At 33.9% G+C, this 24811-nt stretch overlaps 4 protein-coding genes across 5 annotated transcripts; 1 reads left to right on the top strand and 3 right to left on the bottom strand.

The window, feature by feature from the left end:
- On the bottom strand, positions 1 to 5744 carry LOC107946782 (phosphomevalonate kinase, peroxisomal). Its single transcript, XM_016881240.2, has 10 exons — positions 5511 to 5744; positions 5216 to 5366; positions 3978 to 4075; positions 3625 to 3734; positions 3475 to 3527; positions 2703 to 3089; positions 2356 to 2460; positions 1938 to 2165; positions 832 to 954; positions 1 to 492 (listed from the first exon to the last, which is right to left on the bottom strand). The coding sequence occupies exons 1-10, from the start codon at positions 5516 to 5518 to the stop codon at positions 226 to 228; spliced, it is 1530 nt and encodes a 509-aa protein (XP_016736729.1). The 5' UTR covers positions 5519 to 5744; the 3' UTR covers positions 1 to 225.
- Positions 5745 to 8711: 2967 nt separating this feature from the next.
- Positions 8712 to 13290, top strand: LOC107946780 (uncharacterized). Of its 2 annotated transcripts, XR_001697001.2 has the most exons (7): positions 8712 to 9102; positions 9976 to 10306; positions 10528 to 11179; positions 11264 to 11463; positions 11541 to 11785; positions 11874 to 12972; positions 13085 to 13290. XR_001697001.2 is itself a non-coding variant. In XM_016881238.2 (6 exons), exons 2-6 carry the CDS (start codon positions 10038 to 10040, stop codon positions 12659 to 12661), a joined length of 2154 nt encoding a protein of 717 aa, XP_016736727.2. In that variant the 5' UTR covers positions 8712 to 9102; positions 9976 to 10037; the 3' UTR covers positions 12662 to 13222. The 2 variants fall into 2 exon arrangements, 1 of the variants encoding a protein (XP_016736727.2); XM_016881238.2 differs by having other exon boundaries at positions 11874 to 13222.
- Positions 13291 to 14560: 1270 nt separating this feature from the next.
- On the bottom strand, positions 14561 to 23270 carry LOC107946781 (protein IWS1 homolog 1). Its single transcript, XM_016881239.2, has 11 exons — positions 23215 to 23270; positions 18122 to 18530; positions 17270 to 17389; positions 16842 to 17062; positions 16628 to 16757; positions 16467 to 16529; positions 16291 to 16368; positions 15862 to 15953; positions 15682 to 15744; positions 15410 to 15596; positions 14561 to 15146 (listed from the first exon to the last, which is right to left on the bottom strand). Exons 1-11 carry the CDS (start codon positions 23220 to 23222, stop codon positions 15048 to 15050), a joined length of 1470 nt encoding a protein of 489 aa, XP_016736728.2. The 5' UTR covers positions 23223 to 23270; the 3' UTR covers positions 14561 to 15047.
- On the bottom strand, positions 19199 to 23221 carry LOC107946778 (kinesin-like protein KIN-12E). Its single transcript, XM_016881234.2, has 7 exons — positions 22633 to 23221; positions 22178 to 22241; positions 21742 to 21807; positions 21217 to 21375; positions 21018 to 21122; positions 19887 to 19967; positions 19199 to 19650 (listed from the first exon to the last, which is right to left on the bottom strand). Exons 1-6 carry the CDS (start codon positions 22719 to 22721, stop codon positions 19890 to 19892), a joined length of 561 nt encoding a protein of 186 aa, XP_016736723.1. The 5' UTR covers positions 22722 to 23221; the 3' UTR covers positions 19199 to 19650; positions 19887 to 19889.
- Positions 23271 to 24811: the final 1541 nt, after the last annotated feature.

Raw genomic sequence — 24811 nt, forward strand, 5'->3', positions numbered from 1 at the left:
TTGTGCAAAAGGGATAACCTTTTTTCTTATTCTATGGCACTAAAGGAACTTAAATGTACAAGAGCTGATTCTTCCAACGGGGAGGCTTTCTGTTTTTATTTGAAATCATTTCCCAATTAAATTATATCTCCAGAACACAGTACAATTTCTCTGGTAAATCATGTTTTCCACCAAATCTTTAAATGACATCCCTAACTCATCAAACCCAAAACAATTAATCAAAGCTCACTTGATGTTGACTGAAGAAACTGCGGAAATGATTTCCCGGCATCGTGGATCGCCACTTTCTAAGCAAACACCTTGAGGGTCTTCCCTAACTAACAAGGCCAGAACATTGTGCGAACTCCATGCATTTGTCACGTTCCTGCTAGAATCACCCAAGGTAACAGCAAAGACTGCATCAAATCCACCTGCTCCAGGAACCCCGGCCAACAAAACTCCTTCCATATTCATAGTAGCATCCAAAAGTTTAGTCTGTGATTCGGGTTCTATCTGCAATAATGTTCAAGCGATTTATAAAGGATGTAAAATGTAAAGGAAATGCCCTATATTAAAATGAAATACAAAATTTGATCATTATCAGCCTTTGCCTGCTGCAAACAAGTTTATTGGAACAACTCGATATAAAGACAAAGATGGTCCATTTAGGATCTAGCAAGGTCAAGCGATCAATTATGCCTTGCAAGTCAACAGTTTTAATGTCTTAATAGAATCAGATAAAAAAGAGGATAAAATTATTCCATCTTTCACTATTTTTTCTACATCTTTAGCAGACATGAGAATGAAAAATTGGACATTTATAAGCATCAAATCAAAGGGACAATAACATACCGGAACACCTGCTGCCTCTCCCATTGTTCGCATGTGATTTCTGATCTCAAGCATAACCTCCCTTGCCTTTAGCAATACTTTGACAACTTCTGCTTTGATCAGCTCAGTCACTCCCTCCATCCACTGTCCAAGCAATTGGTTTTGGAGACATCATAAAAATCAGCATTTGGAAGGAAAGATAGCACAAAATAGACCAACAAGACTCGGGAAATTAACCAAACAATCTCACCAACTTTCTTAACAATTATGATAAAGAGAGCCTTCTTTGATTATTGATCCAACCATCTACCAAATATACAAGCCAAGAAATTGAAACCAAAATTTGAGCCGTGCGATAAAACAAGTAAGCTATTCTTTTACAGCTTAATAGATCTTTGCAGACCATAGTGTTGTGTAGTATTGCCAACATTGACTATAGCTTGACATCCTTGGAAGGAGAATATCACTAATTTGAAAAGAAGCTGGCATGGAACTCAAGATATTGCATAGAAGGGTAGGAAGGAGAAATATCCGGCCAATGTACTCTTCCCACAGCTATTCACCCACCCACAAGACACAAGTAACCAAAAACGTACACATTAAAATTATGGATCAGACTGCATCTTATCTTTGAGTTTTCATAACAATTCACAGGCACATTTGAAATCTTGCCATAAAATCTCCACTTAGTCAATCTTTGAGGTAAGATACTTGGAACTAGCTGTTTGGCTATCAGTTACAAGGTTTATAATTAGCATTCCTATAGCAGAAAGATGCCCTTAAAAGTCTGTAGCTGTCTTTAAACTCTCAATTGTCCCAAGTACTAGAGAATCTTTCCGAGCAAGAGACTACCATTAATAATGGGTGTAAAATGATTCAACAGATTTCTAGCAATCAGTAAAGCACTATTTCTTCAGCACTAGAAAACCTTCCCGAGCAAGGGACCACTCTAAAAAAGTGAGGTATGACAAAATTAAATAATTTCTTTCTTTTTTTTGCTGAGTTCAGAAGTCTGAAAAAGAAATCAGAATCTAGAAAGACAAAAGTTTCATTTTTTCAATAAAAATATCATGAGGAAATTCTATTTGTTGAATTATAGAATGATGGGGAGTAGTTTAAATCAATACCTTTGCTGGTTTAAGCCTACTACAGTTTTCAATCACGCATTTATAGGCATCCCAGTGTTCTTTGGCTAATTTTCTTAACATGTTGAGTTGTGTCTCAAGTTCTGAATTAGCATCGGCCAGCTTTCTCCATGTTTCTTGGGATTTTTCAGGATCAGCCTTCTGCCATTTTTTAACAGCACCTACCATTGATGGTGTTGATGATCCACCGGTTCCCGGTTCTCCCAGTAACTGTGTCAGCAAACAATCATTTTGACAATTTGACTATACTTGAATTTTAGTAATAAAATATTTTAATAAGATGGACAAGCCACCTTTCAGTTTCTTCACAAAAGAAGAAAAACACAGAGAAAGTACCATTTATGCTTACACAAAAGCATTATAGTCTAAGTGGGAAAATAATGAAGCTCATAATGCTTACAAGTGTCATTAATGGTGGCAAAGAGAATTCAGTCCTCTCATGGTCCCATTTTCCATTTAGAATGTTCCCAATTACTTCCTCTAGTGGCATCCCTTTCACTGCAGCCTGCAACATTGCTAGATATCTTATAAAGAATCCAAATAGAAGTCACTAAAACAGCCATGGTGGTGAACCACAAGCAGCAATGCAATAGCATTAAATGATAACTCATGCAGCTAGTATTATCTCACTCTATATCAACCTAAGGCTGTCACAAAAAATAAAAATACATTGAGCTAAGTTTATGTATTCAGAACTTTGCCATTGCAAAATATTCCAGTCACGCAACCAGGGAGGGAGGGAGAGACCTGAGCAGCAGAAAGCACTTCTGGTGAAAAACGAACATAACGCTGACTCCCATAGACAGCAGAACTGACATCAAAGCCACTGCCAACTTTACCTTGGGCAATACAGTGGGCACTTTGAGCTATCATATGCACAATATCGAGATCTGTGGAATTCTTATTTTCTTGGTGTTGATCTGCAGAAGAGGTGGAAAGGTTAACAACACCAAGATAATGAAGTAAAGCAGCAACTACAGCAGTTGTCATTGCTGCAGATGAACCCAATCCAGTTTTTGCAACTTCAGGTTTGCAATTTGCTCCATTTGATTCCTCAGAATTGAATGTAATTGATGTAAACGGTGGTAGAGTAGCCAATGCTTCAGGTGTCAACGGAAGACCAAGTGCTTCTATCTGCGAAGAATACAAGAACAGGCAGATACTAAAATTTACATGCCACAATAAATAAATAGTAAATATTTGTCTCAAGAAGATATATTCTATTTCTATAAAGAATATCAGAGAGAAAAACCAAGGGTTTTAAAACCAGACCGGTGGTCGAACCAGTCCGACTACTGGTTTTCAGTTCAACCAGCCGATCCGGTTTTAATTAAATAAATTATTTAAAAAAATCGTAAAACCAAGTCAACTAGTTTTTTAGCCCAGATCAACCAGTTCCGAGTGGTTTGCTCAAAAGCTGGTTCTACCCTTTGTCCAGATCAGTAAACTGGCCGATTCCTGGTCCAACGGGTCCGACCAGCCGCTCCAGTTCCAACAACCATTAGAAAAACTAAAATACCTGATTCCTGTATGAGTAAAAGTCATTGCAACCTAAGATCGTAATATCAAGACCTGCATGAATAATTCAGTTCCATTATTAGATCCCTGAAGGTATGGTTTCCGTAATAAGAAGAGAAAATAAATAAATAGATGCAAGGTTAAACATTACCTTGTAAGAGTAGTTTATCTAATGCCTCTTTCTTATTCTTGTCAAATGTTGCATGTGCAGCTGCTATAGTATATTGAATAGCATTTTCTACAAAAGGGTTCCTTGATTCACTGGAATTGTAAGCCAAAAAAATAATTAAACTTAACAATCATTTGCTTCTTTAATAGTTGGCTTATATTTTGTATAAATTGTTGGAATAAAAAAACACAGGGATAACTATTTAAACTTATTTAATGCTAGATACGCATCAATAATAGAAGAGATGCAGTCTATAGGCATCCATAATAAAAAGGATGCAACTATGACACTAGAATATACAAGGAAAAAAACTTCAATCATATGATGTAACTTGCCTTGAAGATACACACTGAAGTGTTAAATGTTTCCGAGACAATTTATACATGCTTTCTCTGGAAAGCTGAGGAGATGTTAGCTTGACATCGGTCCAAGACTGAAAGACAATACAGAGGACAAGAGTTTAGACCACGTGTTACTTCACCAGTAAAGCACGATATAATCCAGTGAAAGTTACCATAGCATTTAATAGTGAATTTGCTGATTACGGCAAGCAAGAAAACTAGTCCTAAATTACAGTTGCGGTTGTTATGTAACACATTGCGGTTGTTGCGGAAATGAATTATAATTCGAAAATCACATTTATTTTTCAAAATCAATTAACAACTATCAGAGGAGATTATTCTTGATCTGACTTGAATTTTAAGCCACACAAAGCTCAAGTTTAACATGAGCTATGACCCTCTAACTTTAGATGAATGAAAAGTCAACATAGAAACATTTATCTAGAAAACTAGGAAATGCTGCAATATCAATTAACATCTCCAAATGCTAATTTGATACTAACGAGTTTTTACATAAAAATAATATATATACACGAAACATATAGAAACACAAAATCTGATAGTAAGGTTAGCATTTAGGCAATATGACAAACACATCTTGTGCATTGAAGAGCAAAACTTGATAAGATGACATATCAACAAAAACACAATTCATGTGCCTAAAATCTCAACAAATGTGAGCAGGAGACAAGAAATAGACAGTAAAAGAAGCACAATCATAACCCATGTAATACCGCTATGTTGCAGCCATTACATTGCATTTGATCGCCATTGCAGCCATTACATAACGGGTTGCAGTTGCAACAGTTGTGATTCAGGTACACAATAGCATTGCGCCAATATTACAGTTTAGTAGTGTTAATTTCCATTATGATGCATCCATAATGTGTTGCGACGGCAATTTAATATTACCAAACCTATTGTTTTTAGAGTGAGGAATAAACAGTTATAAAGCCTGACACTCTAACAATCACCTAGAAAGGGATCAAAGATCAATATCATACGCGCGAGAAGTGAAGTTTTAGAAACTCCACAAGCGACTTTGATTTTGATCATGTTCATTTAATTCAATGAGTTGACTTTATAATTCAGCGTCAGGTTTTCTTATTTACAATAAAATTGAAACATGATAATCATTCATACCAGCTCTCAGAGCTTTTAAAAGCAAGGAAATGATTGCAAGTATAGCAAAAAAGATAGAAGCATGGAAACTAAAGGAAAAAGTAACCTACCCATGCCCAGCTTTCAGGCTTGATAGCTTCATGAATTGGCTTAACAATAGCGTAAAAACGTGCACTTGTACTCAGAACAATCCCAGCATTTGGTCTCTCCAAAATTAAATATCCCCCAGTCATCAAAACCTTTCCCGGAGCAGAAGCAACGCTGTAAATTAACATTCATTAATCAAAACTAAGATTAAAATCATTGGAGTGATCGAAAATAAGATACCCTTTTCATAATTCATGCTAATCTACAACAATTTAAACAAAATTAACAAAATCTTGGGTTGAACGAACTTAAACTTACACTTCCATTGTCGTCAACGATTAGGATTTGGGAGATTGAAAGTGGGTATATAAAGTAATGAAAAGAAAGTGGAAGAAATTTTAGAGCTTTAGAAAGGAATAAGAGATTTTTTCTTTATAGGGGATGGGGATTAAAGCTTGAATCAGAGATTCCGTAACTCAGTAATCAGCAAACCAAACAAGAAGAGTAAATTGGCAGTCAGCACTAAACGGTCAAAATGTTTGTGTTCATTTGACGTCGAGAACTATGTATGGTGGGGCCCGTTCACCAACCAATGCTTATTGCATTTTCTCTCCAATTTAATAAAAAAAAAATGGTTTTGTTGACAATGCTGAGCCTTATTTTGAAGTGAAACTTTTTAGATACATTATTGTTGTGATGTTACTGTTTTTTAATACAATATAATAATTAAATAATTAAATTGTCAAATATGGTAACTTAAAAAAATAGTATTCGGACATTAATTTAGTAAAACACTCAAAAAAAAATATTGTATAATTGTTTTGACTAACTAAGACCGCTGAAATGGAGAAAAAAAGCATTCATTTCAAGATTGTGTTTTTACCTGCCTTTACACTTATTAGAAACAGCTAACCTTTAACCAAAGACCAACGTGCCTTTGAACAAGAAAATTTGACTTACAACTGAATCAACTCACTTGTAACAACAGACTAGTACAGTTGAAGATAATATCCCATTATAATAAATGGTGTGATTTTTGGGAACCCATTGGCACAATTTTCTCGATCTGTTCATCAGAAGCAATAGCGCCTTGTTGCAATTGAAGAAGTGAGCAGATCCCCATTGTGGCTGGAATTGCAATATTTCCTCTTCTTTGTTGCAAGGTCAATCCGACTCGAAGTCCTATTACTATGCTGATTGATCTCTTGATGACAAGTAAGCTAACCAAGAGTGCATTTAAGAATTAAATCAAAAAACAAGCTTGTCAACGATCGTATATCAGCTTCAATCTGTGTCCAAAAATTTGTTTCTGCCAATAATGCTCCAAGCATATCAATGGGGCTTAACTGTTGAGTCATTAGGGAAGCCTTCACAATTGTTCATAGGCAGATGGCAACGAATGCCTTTAAACAGTCTTGAGCTTGCACTGGTTGCCATTTCATACAAAACACACGTTGGAAGTTGAGTGGTTTCGATGTATTTTTTATCCCTGATATAAATTGTTGCAAACAAAACAACCTCGTTTCTACCAAGGACTTATTAGCCGCATACATGGAGTACTTGAGAAGTGAGGCTAGTTCACTAATAAAGAGATGCATCCACCTCCTCGTCAACATCTTCCATAAGATTGTTTTCATTCGTGGCTCCATATGTTAGAGTCAAGATTATCCAGTAATATTTGTTTAGTAACTTGATCAGTTATGATGCGAGATAACTCAGATATATTTATATGTTATCTTTTTTACATGGGCCTTATTAGATATTGTTTTAATAAGTAAATAGATCTCTTGGACGTTGTTATAATAGTATTTAAAGTTAAAAATTAAAAAGGTTATATTTATATTAGAGTTTGAGAATATGGAAGAGATTGAATTTTATGGCTTGTGATGAAATTTTCTCAATCTTAAAAGCATATATCAAGATTATATATCCTAATTATTTTATTGAAGAAGAAGAGTTTATATTGAGTTGTAATAATCGAATAGACAACCAATTCACATGAAAGGGGTACCTCAGTGCTATGTTGATTTGATTAAGTTATCTTTATTATTTTTTTCTTATATTTTCGCACTCTATTATTAGGCTCTCTTTTTTTGTGAGAGGTTGAACCTTTGTACGTAAGGTTTTTATAAGTGGTTGTAAGAAATTAGAATTAACTATTAGAATTACAATTATTTCTTTAGTTACATTAACAAATAATTGTGTGCAAAATCTCTTTATTTCTCTATTTTTTATTTCTATTTTATTATCTAATCAATAATATAACTGAACATAATATTAGACGGACAAACTAAACTTCTAACAAATTAACATGTTTTTTCACCATATATCTCAATCTGATGAAGATCTATGTGGGAAATTTGATCGGACACTTGGTTATCATCACACGCTCCATATAAATTTGGCCCGTAAGAGTGTTATCACACCAGATTTGGATGCTTACCAACATCATGACGAACAAAATCCAAAATGTTTTAAAGGCTGCATCAGCAATGCTCCGCCTCACTGGATTGTTGGAACCGAATTTATGGATGGATGATTAATCTTAATGTTCCTATTAGCTTTAATAAGCTAAATTAATTACCATTATAGTATTAATGAAATCAAATGTTTGCTAGATCACAATTGTTTATTTGAACTCTTAGTAAGAAGAGAAATATTTATTTCAACTCATAAAATATTATAAATTAAACTCTATCCCAAAATTTATTCAAAGCTTCAAATTTCATTCTTCCTTATTCGTAAAGAAAATTTTACTTGTACATGCTTCAATAATATGATTGTAAGTTGAACTTTTCAACTCAAATTGATGCATTTCAAAATATTTTGAATAGTTAAGAGATTGATTTTTAAATTATAAGAATGTATGTGAATTATAAAATATTTAGATTTCATCCAAAAATCGGTTACAAGTTAATTCGTATTTTTATATTTTAAAAAAGTAACTTTAACAAATTTAATCTAATGAATTTCACCCCAATCATTAATGCATCATTTACCCAATGTTTTTGAAACTAAATTGATAGTTGAACCGATTAGACCATTAATTTGTCAGTTCGATCAATTTGAAAAATTTAATTAAATAAATTATTAAAAAATTTATAAAATCTTAAAAATCGATTTAATCAGTCTGTACCAATTTATGACTCAACTAATTTAAAACCACCAATCGAAATAATCATACATTTACTCTTCCTTCAAAAAGATTGTTAAGCTCTCCATGGTAGAATAGGTAGTTAATAGTGTTGGATTAATTGATTTTCTTGGCGATGGAAAAGTTTTATGTTTGAAATATTTACCACATTTTGTTTCGAATGTGCTCATGAATTATTTAGTTTAATGAGTTTATGGATTTTGTGTTAAGTTGATATAAGATGAAATGCGGTGGAGCTAGCAAATAGATGGTAATAGGTAAATGAAGAATTATAAAGAATTTCAGATATATAAAAAAACACATAAAAAGAAATCAAACCTACATCAATCTAAATTACCAAATCCGAAGTCTTCTAAAATGAAAAATATTTTACCCAAAGCCCACGTTTATGTTAAACTTGTGGCCGACCTTCGACACCGTAAGAGAAACACATCTCTGAACAAGCATGCAATGGAAAAGCCCTAAAAACAGGGTAGCCGAAACCCAATATTAGGATATCGAATTCTTATCCCCAAACTAACCCAACTGCTCTCCTTTGCTCTGCACTGTACCAATACAAACTACCTCCTTTTCTTCTACTCAATTTTTGGCGAAAACCCTAAACCCTTCCCTCTAGTATCTCCTTTTTTTTTTTTAGTATTTTCTTTTCTTTTTCTCCATCTATATTTAGCCTGTTCCCTTTGCAGCCAAAAATAGGACTATACCCAGAAATTCTGGAGTGAAGCCTAGCTTTTGCACTCCGGCTCTGATATTGAGGTATTATTTTTCTACTCTTTCTATCTTTTCTAGGATTGTTGATGGGAAAAATCCGATTTTGGTTGGAGTAAATATCACTAAGAAACTTGCTTATGATTCTTTTTTGGCTTCCAAGACTATTTTATTTCAAGTTTTTGGAATTGCGTTGTTAAGCTGCTTAAAATTTGATTGGTTAGTTTTTGCTGGGTTTTTTTTAAACGTATTTCATTCAATCTGCTGTTAGTTGAAGCGATTTTTTTCTTTTTCTTTTAAGGGCATTTTACCCTTTTTAATGAGAGAAATTAATTGGTTTATGTTTTAGTAGTCTGTGGTATGTGCTCAAATAATGAACATTGAAGTTCAATGGGTTGCTCTCTCTTTCTCGAATGATTGGTCTTTGTTTGGTTTTGGAATAGTTTGAGAGAAAAGAGAAGAACATGAATCCCCAAATAAAATTAATTATTATCATTTTGATATATTTAGCTTCATTCGATATATATTTTCATGTATTTGAGACAAGTCAAAATTTTGAAAGAAAAAAAAGGATCTCTAGCTTTTTCAATGTCTTATTCTAGCTTTATTAGTATTTTAGAATTGGTCGAGAAGTGATACTGACTGATATGGGTAGGGTTTGTTTTGCTTTAAGTTTTAAGACCTACTGAAGAAAACAAGTGCATATTATTGGACTTTAATGGTTGCGATCGGGACTTTCAATGATAAGAATTCTCATTGTTGACTAGATGATCGCTATGATCTTGTTTTGTGAAAAATTATCCTTTGTGAATTGTAAGTTTTATTTCTGGAAACGTAATTTACCAAAATGGTTGTTGTTTCATGTTTCATAGAAGCATTGTCATTTTGTTGATCACGGTATTCTGTGCATAATTTTTGCAGGTATGCTGCTGAATCTCATGTTGGCTCAATAGTAGATTTTACACGTTGATAGAAGTCCATAGATGGAGATAGTTGAGTCAATACTTGATATTCCGGTGCAAGATCCACCAGAGGAGGAGTTCTCTTCTGCTGATTTGATTTGGACAAAGTTTGGCACAGCGGAGCACCATGATGATGTAGCACTCATTCCTTATGCTCGAGTAGATGAATTTATAATTGGAGAATGCTCCAATGTAGAATGCCCAACACGATTTCATATTGAGAGGGGACGGAAACGATCAATGGGCAGTTTAAAGGAGTACAAGAGTGATGAATATTTGGAATATAGACTGTAAGTTTGAATCATGCTTGATAATGTTTCCCATTTTGTGCTCTTTTGATTTCCCTTTGCTCTGAACATAAGATTTTTTTCTTCTGGCTGATTCTATCTTCTATCTACAAAACCTGTTATGTTTCCTGAAGTGTTAGAAGATATGATATTCATTTTCTCATTAATATGAGTTCAACCTGAGAATAAACATCTGTTCTTATGTTTCCCATGTATATTTGAAGATATTGGTGTTCCTTTGGTCCTGAAAATTATGGGGAAGGTGGAGGTGTATTACCTAGTCGAAGATACCGTCTAAACACCCGAAATCGGGCTGCTAGACCTCAATCCATGCGAGGATGCACATGCCATTTTGTAGTGAAACGTCTTTATGCTCATCCAACGCTTGCACTTATTATATTCAATGAGAGACGCCATATAAACAAGTCTGGTTTTGTTTGCCATGGGCCACTTGATAAAGATGCCATTGGCCCTGGTGCTAAGAAAATTCCATATATTTCCAATGAGATTCAACAACAAACAATGTCCATGATCTATCTGGGTATTCCTGAAGAAAACGTGCTAGAGAAACACATCGAGTATGTTCAACGGTACTGTGGTTCAGATGCGACAGCTAGTACCCTTGCTTCTCAATATGTCCGCAAACTTGGCATGATCATTAAGAGGTCAACCCACGAGTTAGATCTAGATGATCAAGCTAGCATTCGGATGTGGGTTGAACGCAATAAGAAATCTATATTTTTCTATCAGGACACTTCTGAGACAGATCCTTTCATTCTTGGGATTCAAACAGAATGGCAGTTGCAACAGATGGTTCGTTTTGGCCATCGCAGTCTCATAGCAGCTGATTCAACATTCGGTATTAAAAGACTCAAGGTAATAAACTGGTTATTTTCTGTTTGTTCAGAGCTTTGAGAAGCTATTTTAGTTGGTATCACATGATGGTGTTTCTGAATGCAGTACCCTTTATGCACTCTTCTTGTATTTGATTCAAGACAACATGCATTACCTGTTGCATGGGTCATTACCCGCAGTGTTGCAAAGCCAGATGTGGCTAAATGGATGAAAGCACTGCTTGATCGAGCTCGGAGCGTAGATCCTGGATGGAAGATCAATGGTTTTGTGATTGATGATGCAGCCATGGAGATTGATCCCATAAGGCAGGATATTTTTGCTTTAAAGTTTGGCTTGAATTGAGTGTTTCACTTTCTTACTCCTGTTTTGTCTGTTTTATCAGGGATGCTTTTTGTTGTCCTATCCTATTTTCAATTTGGCGTGTTCGTGGATCCTGGTTGAGGAATGTTGTTAAGAAATGTTCCAACATTGAAGTTCAGCGGGAAATTTTTAAGCGCCTGGGAGAAATAGTTTACAGCATTTGGGGTGGCTTAGACACTTCAGTTGCCTTGGAAGAATTAATTCTTGATTTTGTCGATCAATCTGCATTCATGGAGTATTTCAAATCCACTTGGGTGCCTAAAATTGGTTAGATCCCTCATTACACATCCACAAATATGGCAATGTGATGAAGATTCCCATGTCTGATACTGATGTTGTTTTCTCTGTTTGACAGAAATGTGGCTTTCAACAATTAAAACTTTCCCACTTGCAAGCCAGGAGGCATCTGGTGCCATAGAAGCCTACCATGTGAAGCTTAAAACAAAATTGTTTGATGATTCACATCTTGGTGCACTTCAGAGGGTTGACTGGTTAGTACACAAGCTAACAACTGAGTTGCATTCAGCGTATTGGCTTGACCGGTATGCAGATGAAAGTGATTCTTTTCAACATGTCAAGGAAGAATACATTGCATCTACATCTTGGCACCGAGCGCTGCAAATTCCGGATTCTGCTGTTACATTAGATGATAAGGGCCACCTATTTGCAAAGGTAGCAAGTCAGAAAGACAACAGCAGAACACATTTGGTTTGGAACCCAGGATCAGACTTTGCTTTCTGCGACTGTGCATGGTCAATGCAAGGAAACTTTTGCAAGCACGTCATCAAGGTCAATATGATCTGTGAAAATGCCAAAGGCTGCAGACCTTCCATGTCTTTTTGGTCATTCAGGGAGATATTGATCGATCTTTGCAAGAAACCAATGGATGACTCAATTGGATTAGATGAGTCAGTGGCCTGGACCAACCAGATGCTTGATCAAATCAAACAACTTGTTGAATTAAATAGTTCAAATGATATTGGCATTGTGGTAAATAATATGCCATTGAAATGGATCTCTAAGAAGGGAAGAACATTTGTTGGTATACCAGCTTCACTTCCAGCTCTTCCATCTGATTCCAAGACCATCACAAAGAATGTGCAGAAGAGTCGGAAAAGGAAGAGGTTATCAAGATTAAGATGATCATTGAAGTTGGTTTAGACTGGCCAGCATTTAGCTAACTTCAAACCCTATGGGTGGGGTGCGCTTTGTTTGAAACTATTGTCCATTTCCATGTTGGATAACATCAACTTCATTGCTTGAAGCATGAGAAGCAAAGCTATTCTTTAAATAGTACTATACTTTGCTGCCTCCAAAAATGGATTTGATGGAAACAATTTGTCCATCATTTTGCGCTTGCCGATGTATTCATTTCAGAGGAAGATTCCACATATTCATGTTCGTTCCAGCGCTCATATTGGGGGATGTTTAAGGCCAACATCTTGAAAAGGGAGGTATGCATCTATAACCAATCTATCTATCCATGTTATTGAGAATGCGTCAGAATTTGGAACTCGAGTGTCTGTCTTTTCATTCTCAGGAGGTCCTTCACGTTCATTTTTTCAGGGAAAACAGGGCAAAGCATAAGGCATCATGCCAATGGATGCATGTCTCGCTATTTTTATTGATGGACAATTATAACATATCATGTATAGACTGTTTGGGTTGAGATTTGAATTTGAGTTGCATAGAAAGATTATATTACGTGATAGCATATATGTATACCTTTATTAAATATAGTAAAGATTATACAAGATCTCTTTTTCCTGCAAGCACAACTCAATTATGATTGAAACGTTTTTTTGGTACATTTCCAAAAACCAAGAACTTAAGGCCAAGAGAAACTAATGAAAGCCTTAGAAGCACACCTAGCCTACAGTCTAGTTTCCTTCCTGAGTCACAGATTTTCTATGGTCTCTTGGGAGGGGGCTATAGAGTGGAGGAGACAGATGTCATCAAAAGCCGAAAAAAGCTTCCATCCTCCAATGGTACAGCCAATGAGGTCCCTTTTTGAGGAATTTGCAAGAAGTGACATTATGAGATTTGAGAATCATAAGAATAGATTGTAGCAGTAAAATTTTGGCCTACAGTTTGCTTAATGATCTGTAGCTTTTAACATAGAGCAATTGTGAGCCATTAGATCCCTGTGCAATCGCAAGTTGCAAAAACGATGTGCAAACAAAGAGTCCAGTAGGGGTTTTGGACTCTTGGATTTGGTGATCCAAGGAGTCTAGTTCCAGAGACGATGTGCAGGGAAAGAGTCCAGTTGGGGGTTTGGATTCTTGGATTTGGTGATCTAACATGTCTTCATCCATAGGACCCCAAGTGCCTGGATCAATCAAAAGTTCGATTCTATCTGAGCTCCTCATTTTCAAATGATATGCACATTGTTCACAAATATTCATTTTTGAAATAAGTGATTTCTTATAATTTACTCCATAACAATTTTCGCATTTGCATTGAACCCACAAATTCTTGTATAGATCGAGATCATTAGAACAATTCGCATTTGCATTGAACCCACAAATTCTTGTATAGATCGAGATCATTAGAACCGGAGGAGTATTTGGTTCAAAGGATTTAAGAATAGAAATGTGCAAATCATTGATTCTCTTGAGTGCACTCAAAGCGTTGGGGTCAATTTTCCTAAATGTGAGTACATTTCTAATTTTTCAGATGATCTAGAGGGTCCACCCGACTAAAGAATAGCAGAATTTAGAGTAGTTGGTCTTGATGTCATTTGATTAAATCCACTGAAGTAGCCAAGCAGATACAGAGATGGGTTTAAGGGATTCAAAGCCGAATGAAAGGGAGGATCCAAACCAGACTACTCGTGCAAAGTGAAATTCAAGAAGAAAATGTTTTGGTGTTTCCATACAGGTCATACATAAGGGACGAAAGTCATCAGATATAAAAAAGCGCTTTGAGAAAAAATCCTTAATAGGAAGGCAATTATTGCAGTTTTAATCCATGCTTTATGGAAACTCGGGTCTGATAAGAGTGTGAAGTTCCGATTGCCATAGCAGCAAGTAAACATTCTCATCAAAGAACATGCCATGATCGTATTTCCAAACAATTTTGTCTCTACCATAATAAATTGAGAGAGTATTTCAAAACAGTCTTGTCCTTACCACATTGAATTAAGAGAGGTCCGAGACGCGACTAAGCCCAAGAATTTCTAAGGTCTTTCTATAGTCTTAAACATTCGAACGGAGATTGACACTTTTGAGCATGAAAGGTCGAATCATTTGTTATAGGTAAATGAAGTGACTGTTGAAAACTTTCAGAGACATTACATTAACAAATTTATTTTCACCTAACGCTATCTCTCCAAGTCAAAATATCAAAATAAGTTGAAGATGTTAAAGGGGGCAGCTGCCCGTGTGGTGAACCCCTCTTCAATAATTATTCCAGCTGAATGTAATACACAAACATCTGCATCAAGACACTTCTTATACTGGCCTTTGCATCTCTGATAACGGCAAAGTAAGCTCCACACCATAGCCAATTTGGGCATCTAGGGTATCATTTACAGGTACTTCAGCATACCACGGCCCTCAACACTAAGTTTAGTCGCCTGCAAATTCTTCTTTTTTGGTGCTTTCAACTGTTGCAACTTCTTATTCATCTGCCATGAAAAGGTCAAAACGATCGGTTTCAGGGAAAAATAAACTGAATATAGAACAATCAGAATGCTTGTTTCCAGATAATTATGTATAACCAAGACGTAAATTTAAGGAGGCATTCTTAGTAGTGCAATGTTTGGGGATCAGACAGTTGTATGAACATTATAGATGCATCCCCTTTTGTTTCATTAACCAAAAAAACCCAAAAAACCGTTTCCAAATATTTGAAACCAACACATTTAATTCCAGGGAGATAAAACCAAACCTTTAAACGGCGCTGATCTTGAATAACTTGTTTCACACGGGCCCTAATTTCATCTGGATCAATCTTAGACTGGGGGCGCACAACAAAGTCCATTGGTGTTGCATCAGGCCTTGAAGCATGCAGCCTTGAAGAAGATTCCGACCTTGAAGCATCCTGAGCTGATGTTGATCGTCTAGACTTTTGGTCACTGTAATTTTATAACCAACAGTTGCATTAACGAGCACATAGAATCCGAATAATCATATCAAAGCAAGCATTAGGTTACATCTTACCGAGAAATGTCCAAATCAAAATCACCATCTCTAGATTCCATTGCTGCAGCTCTATTTGCAGGCCTACAAAAGAATATAAAGAAAATAACAATAAGAAACGCAATATGAAAATGCACGTATAAATAAAAAAATTTTAAGCAAACATGATATAATTAGCATAAAACTGACTAAAAGAAGAACCTTTTGACAGGTGGTCTTCGCAAGGGAACCCTATCATCATCAACATTTCTCATGTCCTCAAACCTTGTGCTCTTATTAAAGATTGGTCTACTCTGCATTATGTTCAACATTATTTTAAAGAGTTAATGCAACTCGATAGAAAAGAACTCTTTGAATATATATATAAAGAAACCTTTTAAGACAACCTAGGAAATGTAAATTTGACAAACAGTATTTGATTAAAATAAGGTAAAGGTTTTACAGAAATCACAAGCGCCGAAAATTCAGCAATCAAATTTGTACTCTCTATAAGCAACATACTAATGAATTAAAAATTAAAACATAAAAGCCACAAGGCGTGAGTATTGCTAATATGGTTCCAACCAAGAAAAGAAGGAAATCCGGACAAAATTAGAATATAAAGAACAGGAGCTTCAACCAGAACATTACCCATTTATCAACCAAATCCTTAGCAAGTTTCCTGTTGGAAGTGGCTTCCTCATCTGATTTTGATAAAAACATAATGACCTGCAATAATATTTGAGAGGAAAAAGAATCAAAAGGCAATAAAAAAATGCTAAAAACTAGAAAGCTGGATATTATTATCGCAGAAAGAGGTTCCTAACCTTTCCAAGTCCACTTTTTTTTAGTTGCTCCCTTCTATCATGCTGCTCTAGATCAATTGGAAACTGCGTGAAAAAAGAACATTTCAGTTTTTCGTGTAACAGAATGTTGGGGCAGTGACCATTATTGCACAGGCCAAAATTGAAAGAAGGCCAGTTTGTACATCAGACAAAATCTGCAAAATAGCTGCACGGATATTTATATTTGGCAAGCTTCCATCAGGAAGAGGTTCAAGCCAATTTTTCAACAAGGTTAAAACTCCATGATCTAAGAATTCAGGTTGAAGCTGCTTCCTGCATAGAGAGTAATTTTAAAGATGAGAATAATCCTTTCTAGATAAAGACAAGCAAGCCTTATTTACTTGGCAAGCAGCTTACTTTGAGAGAAGCTCAGTAAGAAGTGGCAATTTCTTGAGTTTACTAATAGCAGGCTTCCCTTGTATATTAAGCTCTGCATCTTCTTCAGCAGTTACCTCAAGCTCAGCCATTACACTCTCAACTAGCAATGCAATTTCTGCAGGACTTTTCTCATTCTTCTTCCTTTTTTTAGCCATCTTAAATAAGTCCTTAATCTCCAGATCCTCGTCATCTTCCTCTGCCTAAAAGATTGTAAAAGTGATCCAAAACCATCTTAAAATTAGACCTCTTCATATCATCAAATTTTAAGAAACCAGTAAATTTGTATTTCTAAGTACATAAATCTATGAATATAATAGCAAACCAGTTTCCTAAAACTCTATTAAAATAAAGACAACAGCGCATTAAATACATAAAAAAAAAGAAAAAAGAAAAAGATGATTGATAACCTGAGGAGCTGCACCAGGCGACCTTGCTTCATTGTCACTTCCATATCTGTCTGCAGGGTCGACTCCACTGTCATCTATGAAGTCATCATCATCCATAGTCCTAGCACCCTCTTGATCATTCTATGCCAGTAGAGATGGTCAATGAGAAACTTAGCTAGCCTTTCACCATCTTTTATTAAATTCCAGAGCAGAAATTTGATTGTGCAAACAAGCTTATCTTAGTAAACCAAGCATACTCAATCAAATAGAACATTGAGAAGTAAAACAGTATCATAAACAGATTAAGAACACATTGAAATTGATATATAACTATCCATTGGAAGAACAACAAGAAGTCAATTTATACTAGTAGCAATAATAATGGTGAGTCTTGAAGCCAATATTTCCAAAGGTGATTCTTAACCTTGTGAGCTATTATGATTAAAACTGGAGATCCTAATGCCTTTTAACTGTAAACTGAAGGGTTGAAAACGATCATAGGAGGCTCACAAATGTTTTTTCTTTCCAACAATAAATTTTATTCTCAACTTTAGGTGAAAAGACAAACTAGTATTTTTTACCGAGAACTAAATTATCTTAACATAAAATAGACAAAAGAGAAAAATGGCAACCAAACATGTTTTCTCTTTTTCTGCTTTACTTTATAACCAAGTTTTAAAGTAAATTAATGCAAACAGATAAAAATTTTACTAAATCCAAATTCCAATAAATAATATAAGAATCTAGCTTCAAGCAATAAACAACATAGTCTATAATTTTTTATGCAACTGAAACCATTGAGAATCCATAAAACTAAAACCCAATTTTCCGAATTCAACCATCAATAATCCAATTACCATAAAAAGAAAATACCTCAGGATTAACCCACTCCCACATCTCATTCACTTCTTCTGACTTCCCCAACTTTTTAACAGTTCCTTTTTCACTAACACCCCCAGAAAATTTCTCCTTGTGCCTCTTCTCCTTCTTCTTGCTCCTCTTCGCATCAGATTCCGATCCTTCCCTCCCAAAATTGGACTCTTCGTCTTCATCTAACAACTCAGGGGCAACCATACTCTCTTTTCCCGTAGAACCTCCTTTCTTAACCAGCCTTTTTCTAGGTTTCCCAACCTTATCGGTATCGTAAACCGGTGTCTGCGATCGTTCTTGTTGGCCCCAATCTTCCAAGTCATCGAGAAGGTCTTGCGGCGGCTCCGGCGATCCGGGGTCCGATTGAAAGTCGTCAAAGTCCATAATCGCCTCTCCTTCCTCATCGCGATAACTATAAGAGACATAAGGGCTAGTTGTTCGTTGCTTTTTGAGAAGTGCTTTTCAAAAGTACTTTTGAGAGAGTGCTTTTCAGAGGTGCTTTTGAGAAATTTAAGTGTTTGGCATTGCTGTCAAAAAGTACTTTTGAAGAATAAAATGTTTATTTTAGACATGAGATTATAATGTAACAAATATGTATTTAAATAATGTTCAAATTAGTTAATATTATGATATTTTAGCAAAAATATAAAAAAATATTTATTATAACTTATAGTTAATATTTTAATATATAATATTAATTTTAAATATTTCTAAGTAATTAATATTAATTATTTATAAAATTTAATTAGAATATATAAAATATATTTAAATATTTAAATATAAAAATTAAAAATTTGTAATTAGATATTGATACGATTGTATTATTATAAAAATTATTTTTTATTTTTAATTAATTAAACACCTATCAATTTTGTTCCAACTGTCATTGTATTGTAATATTATAATGTTTTTGTTCTAATATATGACAATGCACATTGTTTGTCATATTTTTGTTCTGATTTAATGCACACTACTATTTTAGTGTAATGTTTGCCAATAATTGTTTCAAAATGGTATGAACTTTGGACCAAAAGAAAAAAAAAGTTATATAAACAACAATTCAATAGAAAGCCGACAAAATTAATTGAAGTTGGTTCGATTCGATTAATTATTTTAACAGAAAAAAGCTCAATTCAACTAACGGTTTAGTTAATTATAGTTCAATTAACAATGGATCGAACTAACTATTTCATCACCCCTTAGATTAAATGTTTGAGAATATAAAACAAAATACTTAGAATTATAAAAGCAAACATAGTTTCAATTGAACAGTTTAGCGTGTATTGCATTTCATTTAAAGGTTCAACTAAAATCTTTAAACAAAATCAGACCTATAGTAATAAAACTAGTACATACCATGATGTAAAAAAGTACAAGAGAAACAGAAGAGCAAATTTCAGTCCACTCAGATGTTGAACATATTTTGGAAATGTATAAGCAATGTCTGCAACCATACCAGCAAGCATCTCCATTTTGAACCAGACCATCTAACAGGATCCATCTCACTAATTCCAGTTACAACTCCTGTGTATCTGCAAAATGAAAACTTGAATTAAGGCCTTGATCGCTTGGTAGAGTAGGTCTTTCGTCCCTTCTTTAGGCTAAATATAGGACCAATGGTAATTTAAATGTTTTCTCCGCATGAAAAAGGATGTCCCAATACGGTACAGTGCGATTCAGGCTTTAATTAAATGAGGAAACAAGTGAAAAATGCAACCCAAAATCACCCACTTAAAAACCAAGTTGCATCTACAAGCACTAAATTTACCATTCAAACCAGGAGCATAATCCCCACGTTTGTAGTAAGCAGGACTCTTTGCGGCTCTCCACTCAGCCGTCCCCATACCATCTGTTACATGAAATAAATAAAGTCCACAAAAATTTAATAGACCAATAAAATTTCATTCCAATTCAAATTGCTCACAATGATTATTCTCGCAGACCAAAATTGCAGGCAGATCCCAAAGTGCAGAGATGTTCAAATCCTCAAACAACTGCCCTTTGATTAGCAGCCCCATCACCATATAAAGCAAAGAATACAACACTCTAGAGGCAAGCAGTGGTAATCAAGAGCATGCAAGCATTAAAAGAAATAAGAATATAACCAATAATATCAGCAAAAACTGAATCATCAAGACAGAGGGGAAAGACAATTTTCTATATCTTCATCTACAAATTGTACCACTATAAAATCTGATTTCAAGGTCAAGCTTCTTGTTTTCTAGATCAGTTCCTAAAAGAAGTGTACAAATCGGAAAAAATTCTTCAAAGAATGACACCTACGAGTCAACTATACTAAAATAGCATTACATATATCATAACAATGTCCAGCAAAGACAATAAATTGATTACCTTTAAACCTATAAGCTAATAAACAATAAATTGAGGCATTACTGTTGCTCAAAATGAATCATGAGAGTGACTATGCACGAAAAAACACCAAGGTAATAACATTAGCTTAAAAAACCCAACAAAGACAGCACAAAGTAAACAAAATTTACTTCTAGTTTTACGTAATACTCTAGAGTTCAAATCTCACGGAAGCCCTTTATATACTAAAATTTTAAGCATGTCATATTCCTTAAGATTTAAGAACCAAACCTCAAAAAATATTAACTTTGGATCTCTTCTCTTTATTTTGCCTATCAAAAGTCCAACACAAAGTGACAAATTTTACTTCTAATAACTTATCACATTACGCAATACTCCAGAGTTAGATGCCAAGAACAAATCTCACAGAATTCCTTTATAATTTATATTATTAAAATTTTAAGCATGTCCTATTCCTTAAGTTAACTCCCAAACTTTCAAAAATTATTATTAACTTAAACTTTGCGGCCCCAAAGACTGAAACATATAAAATAAAGAAAAGGTACTTCTTTCAAGGCATAGGACATACCAACTGCATAGCTGCCTGGTTTTCAGCAGTCAGTGCTTGTAAAGCGGCTTCTTTCTCCCTTTCCCTCTTGAAGGCCCCAACAAGAGCAACTTCATAATCTTTTTTCTGGATTACAAAATCATAATAGGCATAAAAAGAAAATAGTTTAACAACAGCTCTAGGTTGTGTGTTTCCTCAACAAAGCAAGATTTTTGCATACCTGAGACATCGTTTTATCAGATGAAAGTGGACTGAATGATCCAGGAGGGCATTCCCATTTAAAGGGCCCAGGTGATGCTGGAATGCTTGATGCCAAGTTATCATTATCCAGATTTTCACTTTTGCCATTAACAAAAGCTCGTAGATGAGATACTTCTTTCTGAAAAACAGAATTTTGGATAATAAGGATAACTAGAAACCTGAAAGAATATGAGAACCATGCAAATGAAATAAATAAAATGAATCATTTAAACTTTGGCATGACTTCAGCTCACAAAAATAGAAGATTTTGCTTGCTGCTTGAAAATTTGTAAATTAACATTTATTATTTCTACCTTTATTTTTCAGTTAAGATAAAGCAAAACATAATACAATTACTGCTTGCTCAATAGAAAGGAGATTCAGCAGAGAAGTATAGTGAAACTCATATTGATAAATAGAAACTTAGCAAACCGCCTACTATTACAGTATTACAATAACTTTAAAGGTACTTTCAAATATGATCGTAAGTTTAACAATATTATACCTTCAGCTGTTGAATTTGCAGTCTCATAGCAACAACATCTCCAGATGCATCTTTATTTACCACTGCCTACAATACATTAGTTCAAATCTTTCAATAAATATGACATCCAAAATTTAAAAACTATATACATTAACTAGAATTTGACTAACTGATTAAGAGGTTAAAAGAAATAAAATTTTTTAACAAAAAGTTGTATTTTTAAATATATATACATGAAAAAAACTTGGTATCACTCTACCTTTTTAACTAAATGGGTTCCACAACACAAAACTCTTATTATTAGTATACAAGTATAGATTATGTAGTCTAAACAGGTTCAAAGGCTAGCATCGGTTCCCGTTGGGAACAGAAAATGAAACAGAGGATTTCAGGAAATCACATGAATGACGAGTAAGCCATGCATTGAATTAAAAGTAGCTAAGCAAAGATCTCATACATTGTTCTTAATAAATTTAACCAGCTGTGCAAACTTCAATGTACTTAGTGTCTCCAATGAACAACTGCAGAAAATGCCCAAAAGTTCAAACTTGAACAGTTCCAATGAAACCAAATTAATTTTGAAAACAATTTATAACCATGAACAGTCTCTATATCCTTTGTTTTTCTTTTATCGGTTCTTCACCACATAGTAAATAGGCTCACTCTCATATAAGAATCAAACAAACAATTTACACCACAGTTCCAAATCTCAATCAAATAGAGACTAAAGGAAGAATTAACTAAAAGAAACCACAAAACCAATATGAAGAAACTTTTTAACAGATGAAAGTGGAAGAGTAGCAAAGCAAATCCAGAATATAGGTTTGATCAGATAATACAATTCGAAATTAATGAAAGACCCAGAAAATCTAATCAAATGGGAAGTAATAGGAGGAGTAAAAAAAAAGAAACCTTTCGGCAGTGGCGAGATTGGTGGGCACATCGTCGGTGCAAGCGAATTGCAATGCTGAAACAACTACTTGCTTGTTTCCCTTCTCCATTTCTTTTATCTTGATTCTCAATCCCCAAACCACAGCCGCCGAGTAGAGTAAAGCAAAGCAGTAATCCAGAATTTTCAGGGAAAATTCTAATCGAAAGCAGTAAGCCAAAATTTTGAAAGTGAAAATGTGAAAAAATGGGTATAGAGCTCCTCCAAAGAACCAGAGAAAAGAAACTTTTTGGGGGAGAAGGCAGGTTAAAATGGGAAATTATCAGCCAAACGGACTTTTGGCTGAAGAAATGGAGAAATTTTTAACTTTTCCATCAGCCAAAAAGCACTTCTCAGATGGTGGAAAAATTTTTGAAACGATGGCCGTTCTTCTTTGCTTTTAAGAGAAAAGCCCTTTTTGTTGCAAAAGCCCGTTTAAAAAGCAGAGGAGAACGGGGCCATAAAAGAGACAATCACCGTAAACAAACCCTAGGGCTTTTTTAGAAATATCTTTATATATCTATGAAAGAGTTAAAAACCCAAAATTCAAGAAGAGAAAAGCTTACGAATCCATGGCGTCGGCGATAATCACGGGCACAGAATTAATTTTGATTTTTCTAGTTAGATGATAAATGAGAAAACATAAACCAAGTTATAAGCTACGCAGGAATGTTTCGTTTCACCCGCCAAGTCGGATCGGTCCACTCGGGTTTTTACTCTTTTCAGGTTGGATTGTTTAAAGTTGGTTTAAATTTTTGGTAAACTGCACTGTTAGTCACTAAACTATGTTTAAGTTTTTGTTTTGGTCGCTGAACTTTTTAAAAGTTTTTATTTAAGTCATTGAGTTGTTTAATTTTTTCTCTTAAAAAAAATTTGTTAGTGAGTTCTAAGAGACGATTCGATGATTTGAATGATGGATCAATACCCATTGACGATTAAAAGAATATACCTTAGATCCAAGTCAATATGTGATCAATGTTGAAGATTAGAGAAAAAAGTTATTTAAATTTTGATTCACAGATTGGTGATGCCTAAAAATGTTTTATAAAAGAATTTGAATTGTAGAAGAGAAAGCGTAAGAGAGTTTCGATTGGAGCAAACGATGTGACTAGATATAACATAGTCAGTGGTTTAAAAAAAAATTGAATTGTTCAGTGATCAAATTTTTAGTTAAGTGACCAAAATGAAAGTTTACCCTGAATTTATTGACTAATAGTGTAATTAACTCTTGAACTTTAAATAGGTTGGAAGTTTGTAATTTATACCGTGTATTTAAATTTAGCTTTAAACATGGGGAAAAAAATTGAATTTTTCCCCCGAAGAGATTATTATCGTTAAATATATGCGACCTGTTTCGATTTAAAAGAATTTAATATCTTTATTTTTTGAATTCAAAAATATTTATTCATTTATTAATATATATAAAAAAAATTTATAAGACTAGAAACATATTTTAACTTTAAATTTAATATAATGGATTTACATTTTTAAAAGTAAATTTTAAATAAATATTTATATTTTTATAATTAAATTTAAATAAATATTTTTATATATTGTCAATTTGAATTACAAATTTGACTTCATTTACTTTTATTTAAATATATCTTAAATATTTCATACTTATTTTAAATTTAGTTGTATATTTTTTGTGATAATTCCATTAAATTATTTTCATTTAAAACAAATAAATTAGCATTATTTTAAGATAATTAGCTTAAATTGAAATTTTTTAATTATAAATCAAAATTTTTAAGATTAATAAATATAGGAACTTTTTCAAAATTTTAATTAATACTAATATCGTTTTTCAACAATTACATACATTCTTAGAAATTACGATATCTTAAATCACATTTCATTAAAATTTTAAGTGTTAATTCATTAGTTGGTTTTGGTACATCAATCTAACTTCAATATTAAATTTAGTATTAAAATCTTTTTTATTCTAATTTGATATCTGAATTTATTTTTAATATTCAATTTGATATATATATATTTAAAGTTTTCGCTAAATATTATATATATATTATAGTTTTGTTTATTCGAACACTTTTCATTTCAAGCATTTATCTTTAATTTGGGTAAAATTTTCTCTTAATCCTTATCTTTTAATTTTTAATTTTATACGTTATTCCATTCATTTTTTAAAAATATATATTTTCT

The sequence above is a fragment of the Gossypium hirsutum genome, chromosome A12, assembly GCF_007990345.1.
Source record: "Gossypium hirsutum isolate 1008001.06 chromosome A12, Gossypium_hirsutum_v2.1, whole genome shotgun sequence".
Classification (NCBI taxonomy): domain Eukaryota; kingdom Viridiplantae; phylum Streptophyta; class Magnoliopsida; order Malvales; family Malvaceae; genus Gossypium; species Gossypium hirsutum.

Excerpts from the sequence above, each read along its gene's own strand:
- LOC107946778 (XM_016881234.2), bottom strand. The coding sequence starts at position 22,721 with ATGGAGAAGGGAAACAAGCAAGTAGTTGTTTCAGCATTGCAATTCGCT. Across the intron at positions 21,808-22,177 it reads TTAAATTTATTAAGAACAAT|GCAGTGGTAAATAAAGATGC; the intron begins GTATGAGATCTT and ends AATGTATTGTAG. Across the intron at positions 21,123-21,216 it reads CTGATAAAACGATGTCTCAG|AAAAAAGATTATGAAGTTGC; the intron begins GTATGCAAAAAT and ends TTTGTAATCCAG.
- LOC107946780 (XM_016881238.2), top strand. The coding sequence starts at position 10,038 with ATGGAGATAGTTGAGTCAATACTTGATATTCCGGTGCAAGATCCACCA. Across the intron at positions 10,307-10,527 it reads GAATATTTGGAATATAGACT|ATATTGGTGTTCCTTTGGTC; the intron begins GTAAGTTTGAAT and ends GTATATTTGAAG. Across the intron at positions 11,180-11,263 it reads TCGGTATTAAAAGACTCAAG|TACCCTTTATGCACTCTTCT; the intron begins GTAATAAACTGG and ends TTCTGAATGCAG.
- LOC107946781 (XM_016881239.2), bottom strand. Across the intron at positions 16,530-16,627 it reads TTTTGCAGATTTTGTCTGAT|TTTCCAATTGATCTAGAGCA; the intron begins GTACAAACTGGC and ends TTTTTCACGCAG. Across the intron at positions 15,745-15,861 it reads CGAAGACCACCTGTCAAAAG|GCCTGCAAATAGAGCTGCAG; the intron begins GTTCTTCTTTTA and ends ATTCTTTTGTAG.
- LOC107946782 (XM_016881240.2), bottom strand. Across the intron at positions 4,076-5,215 it reads AGCCTGAAAGCTGGGCATGG|TCTTGGACCGATGTCAAGCT; the intron begins GTAGGTTACTTT and ends ATTGTCTTTCAG. Across the intron at positions 493-831 it reads GAGAGGCAGCAGGTGTTCCG|ATAGAACCCGAATCACAGAC; the intron begins GTATGTTATTGT and ends ACATTATTGCAG.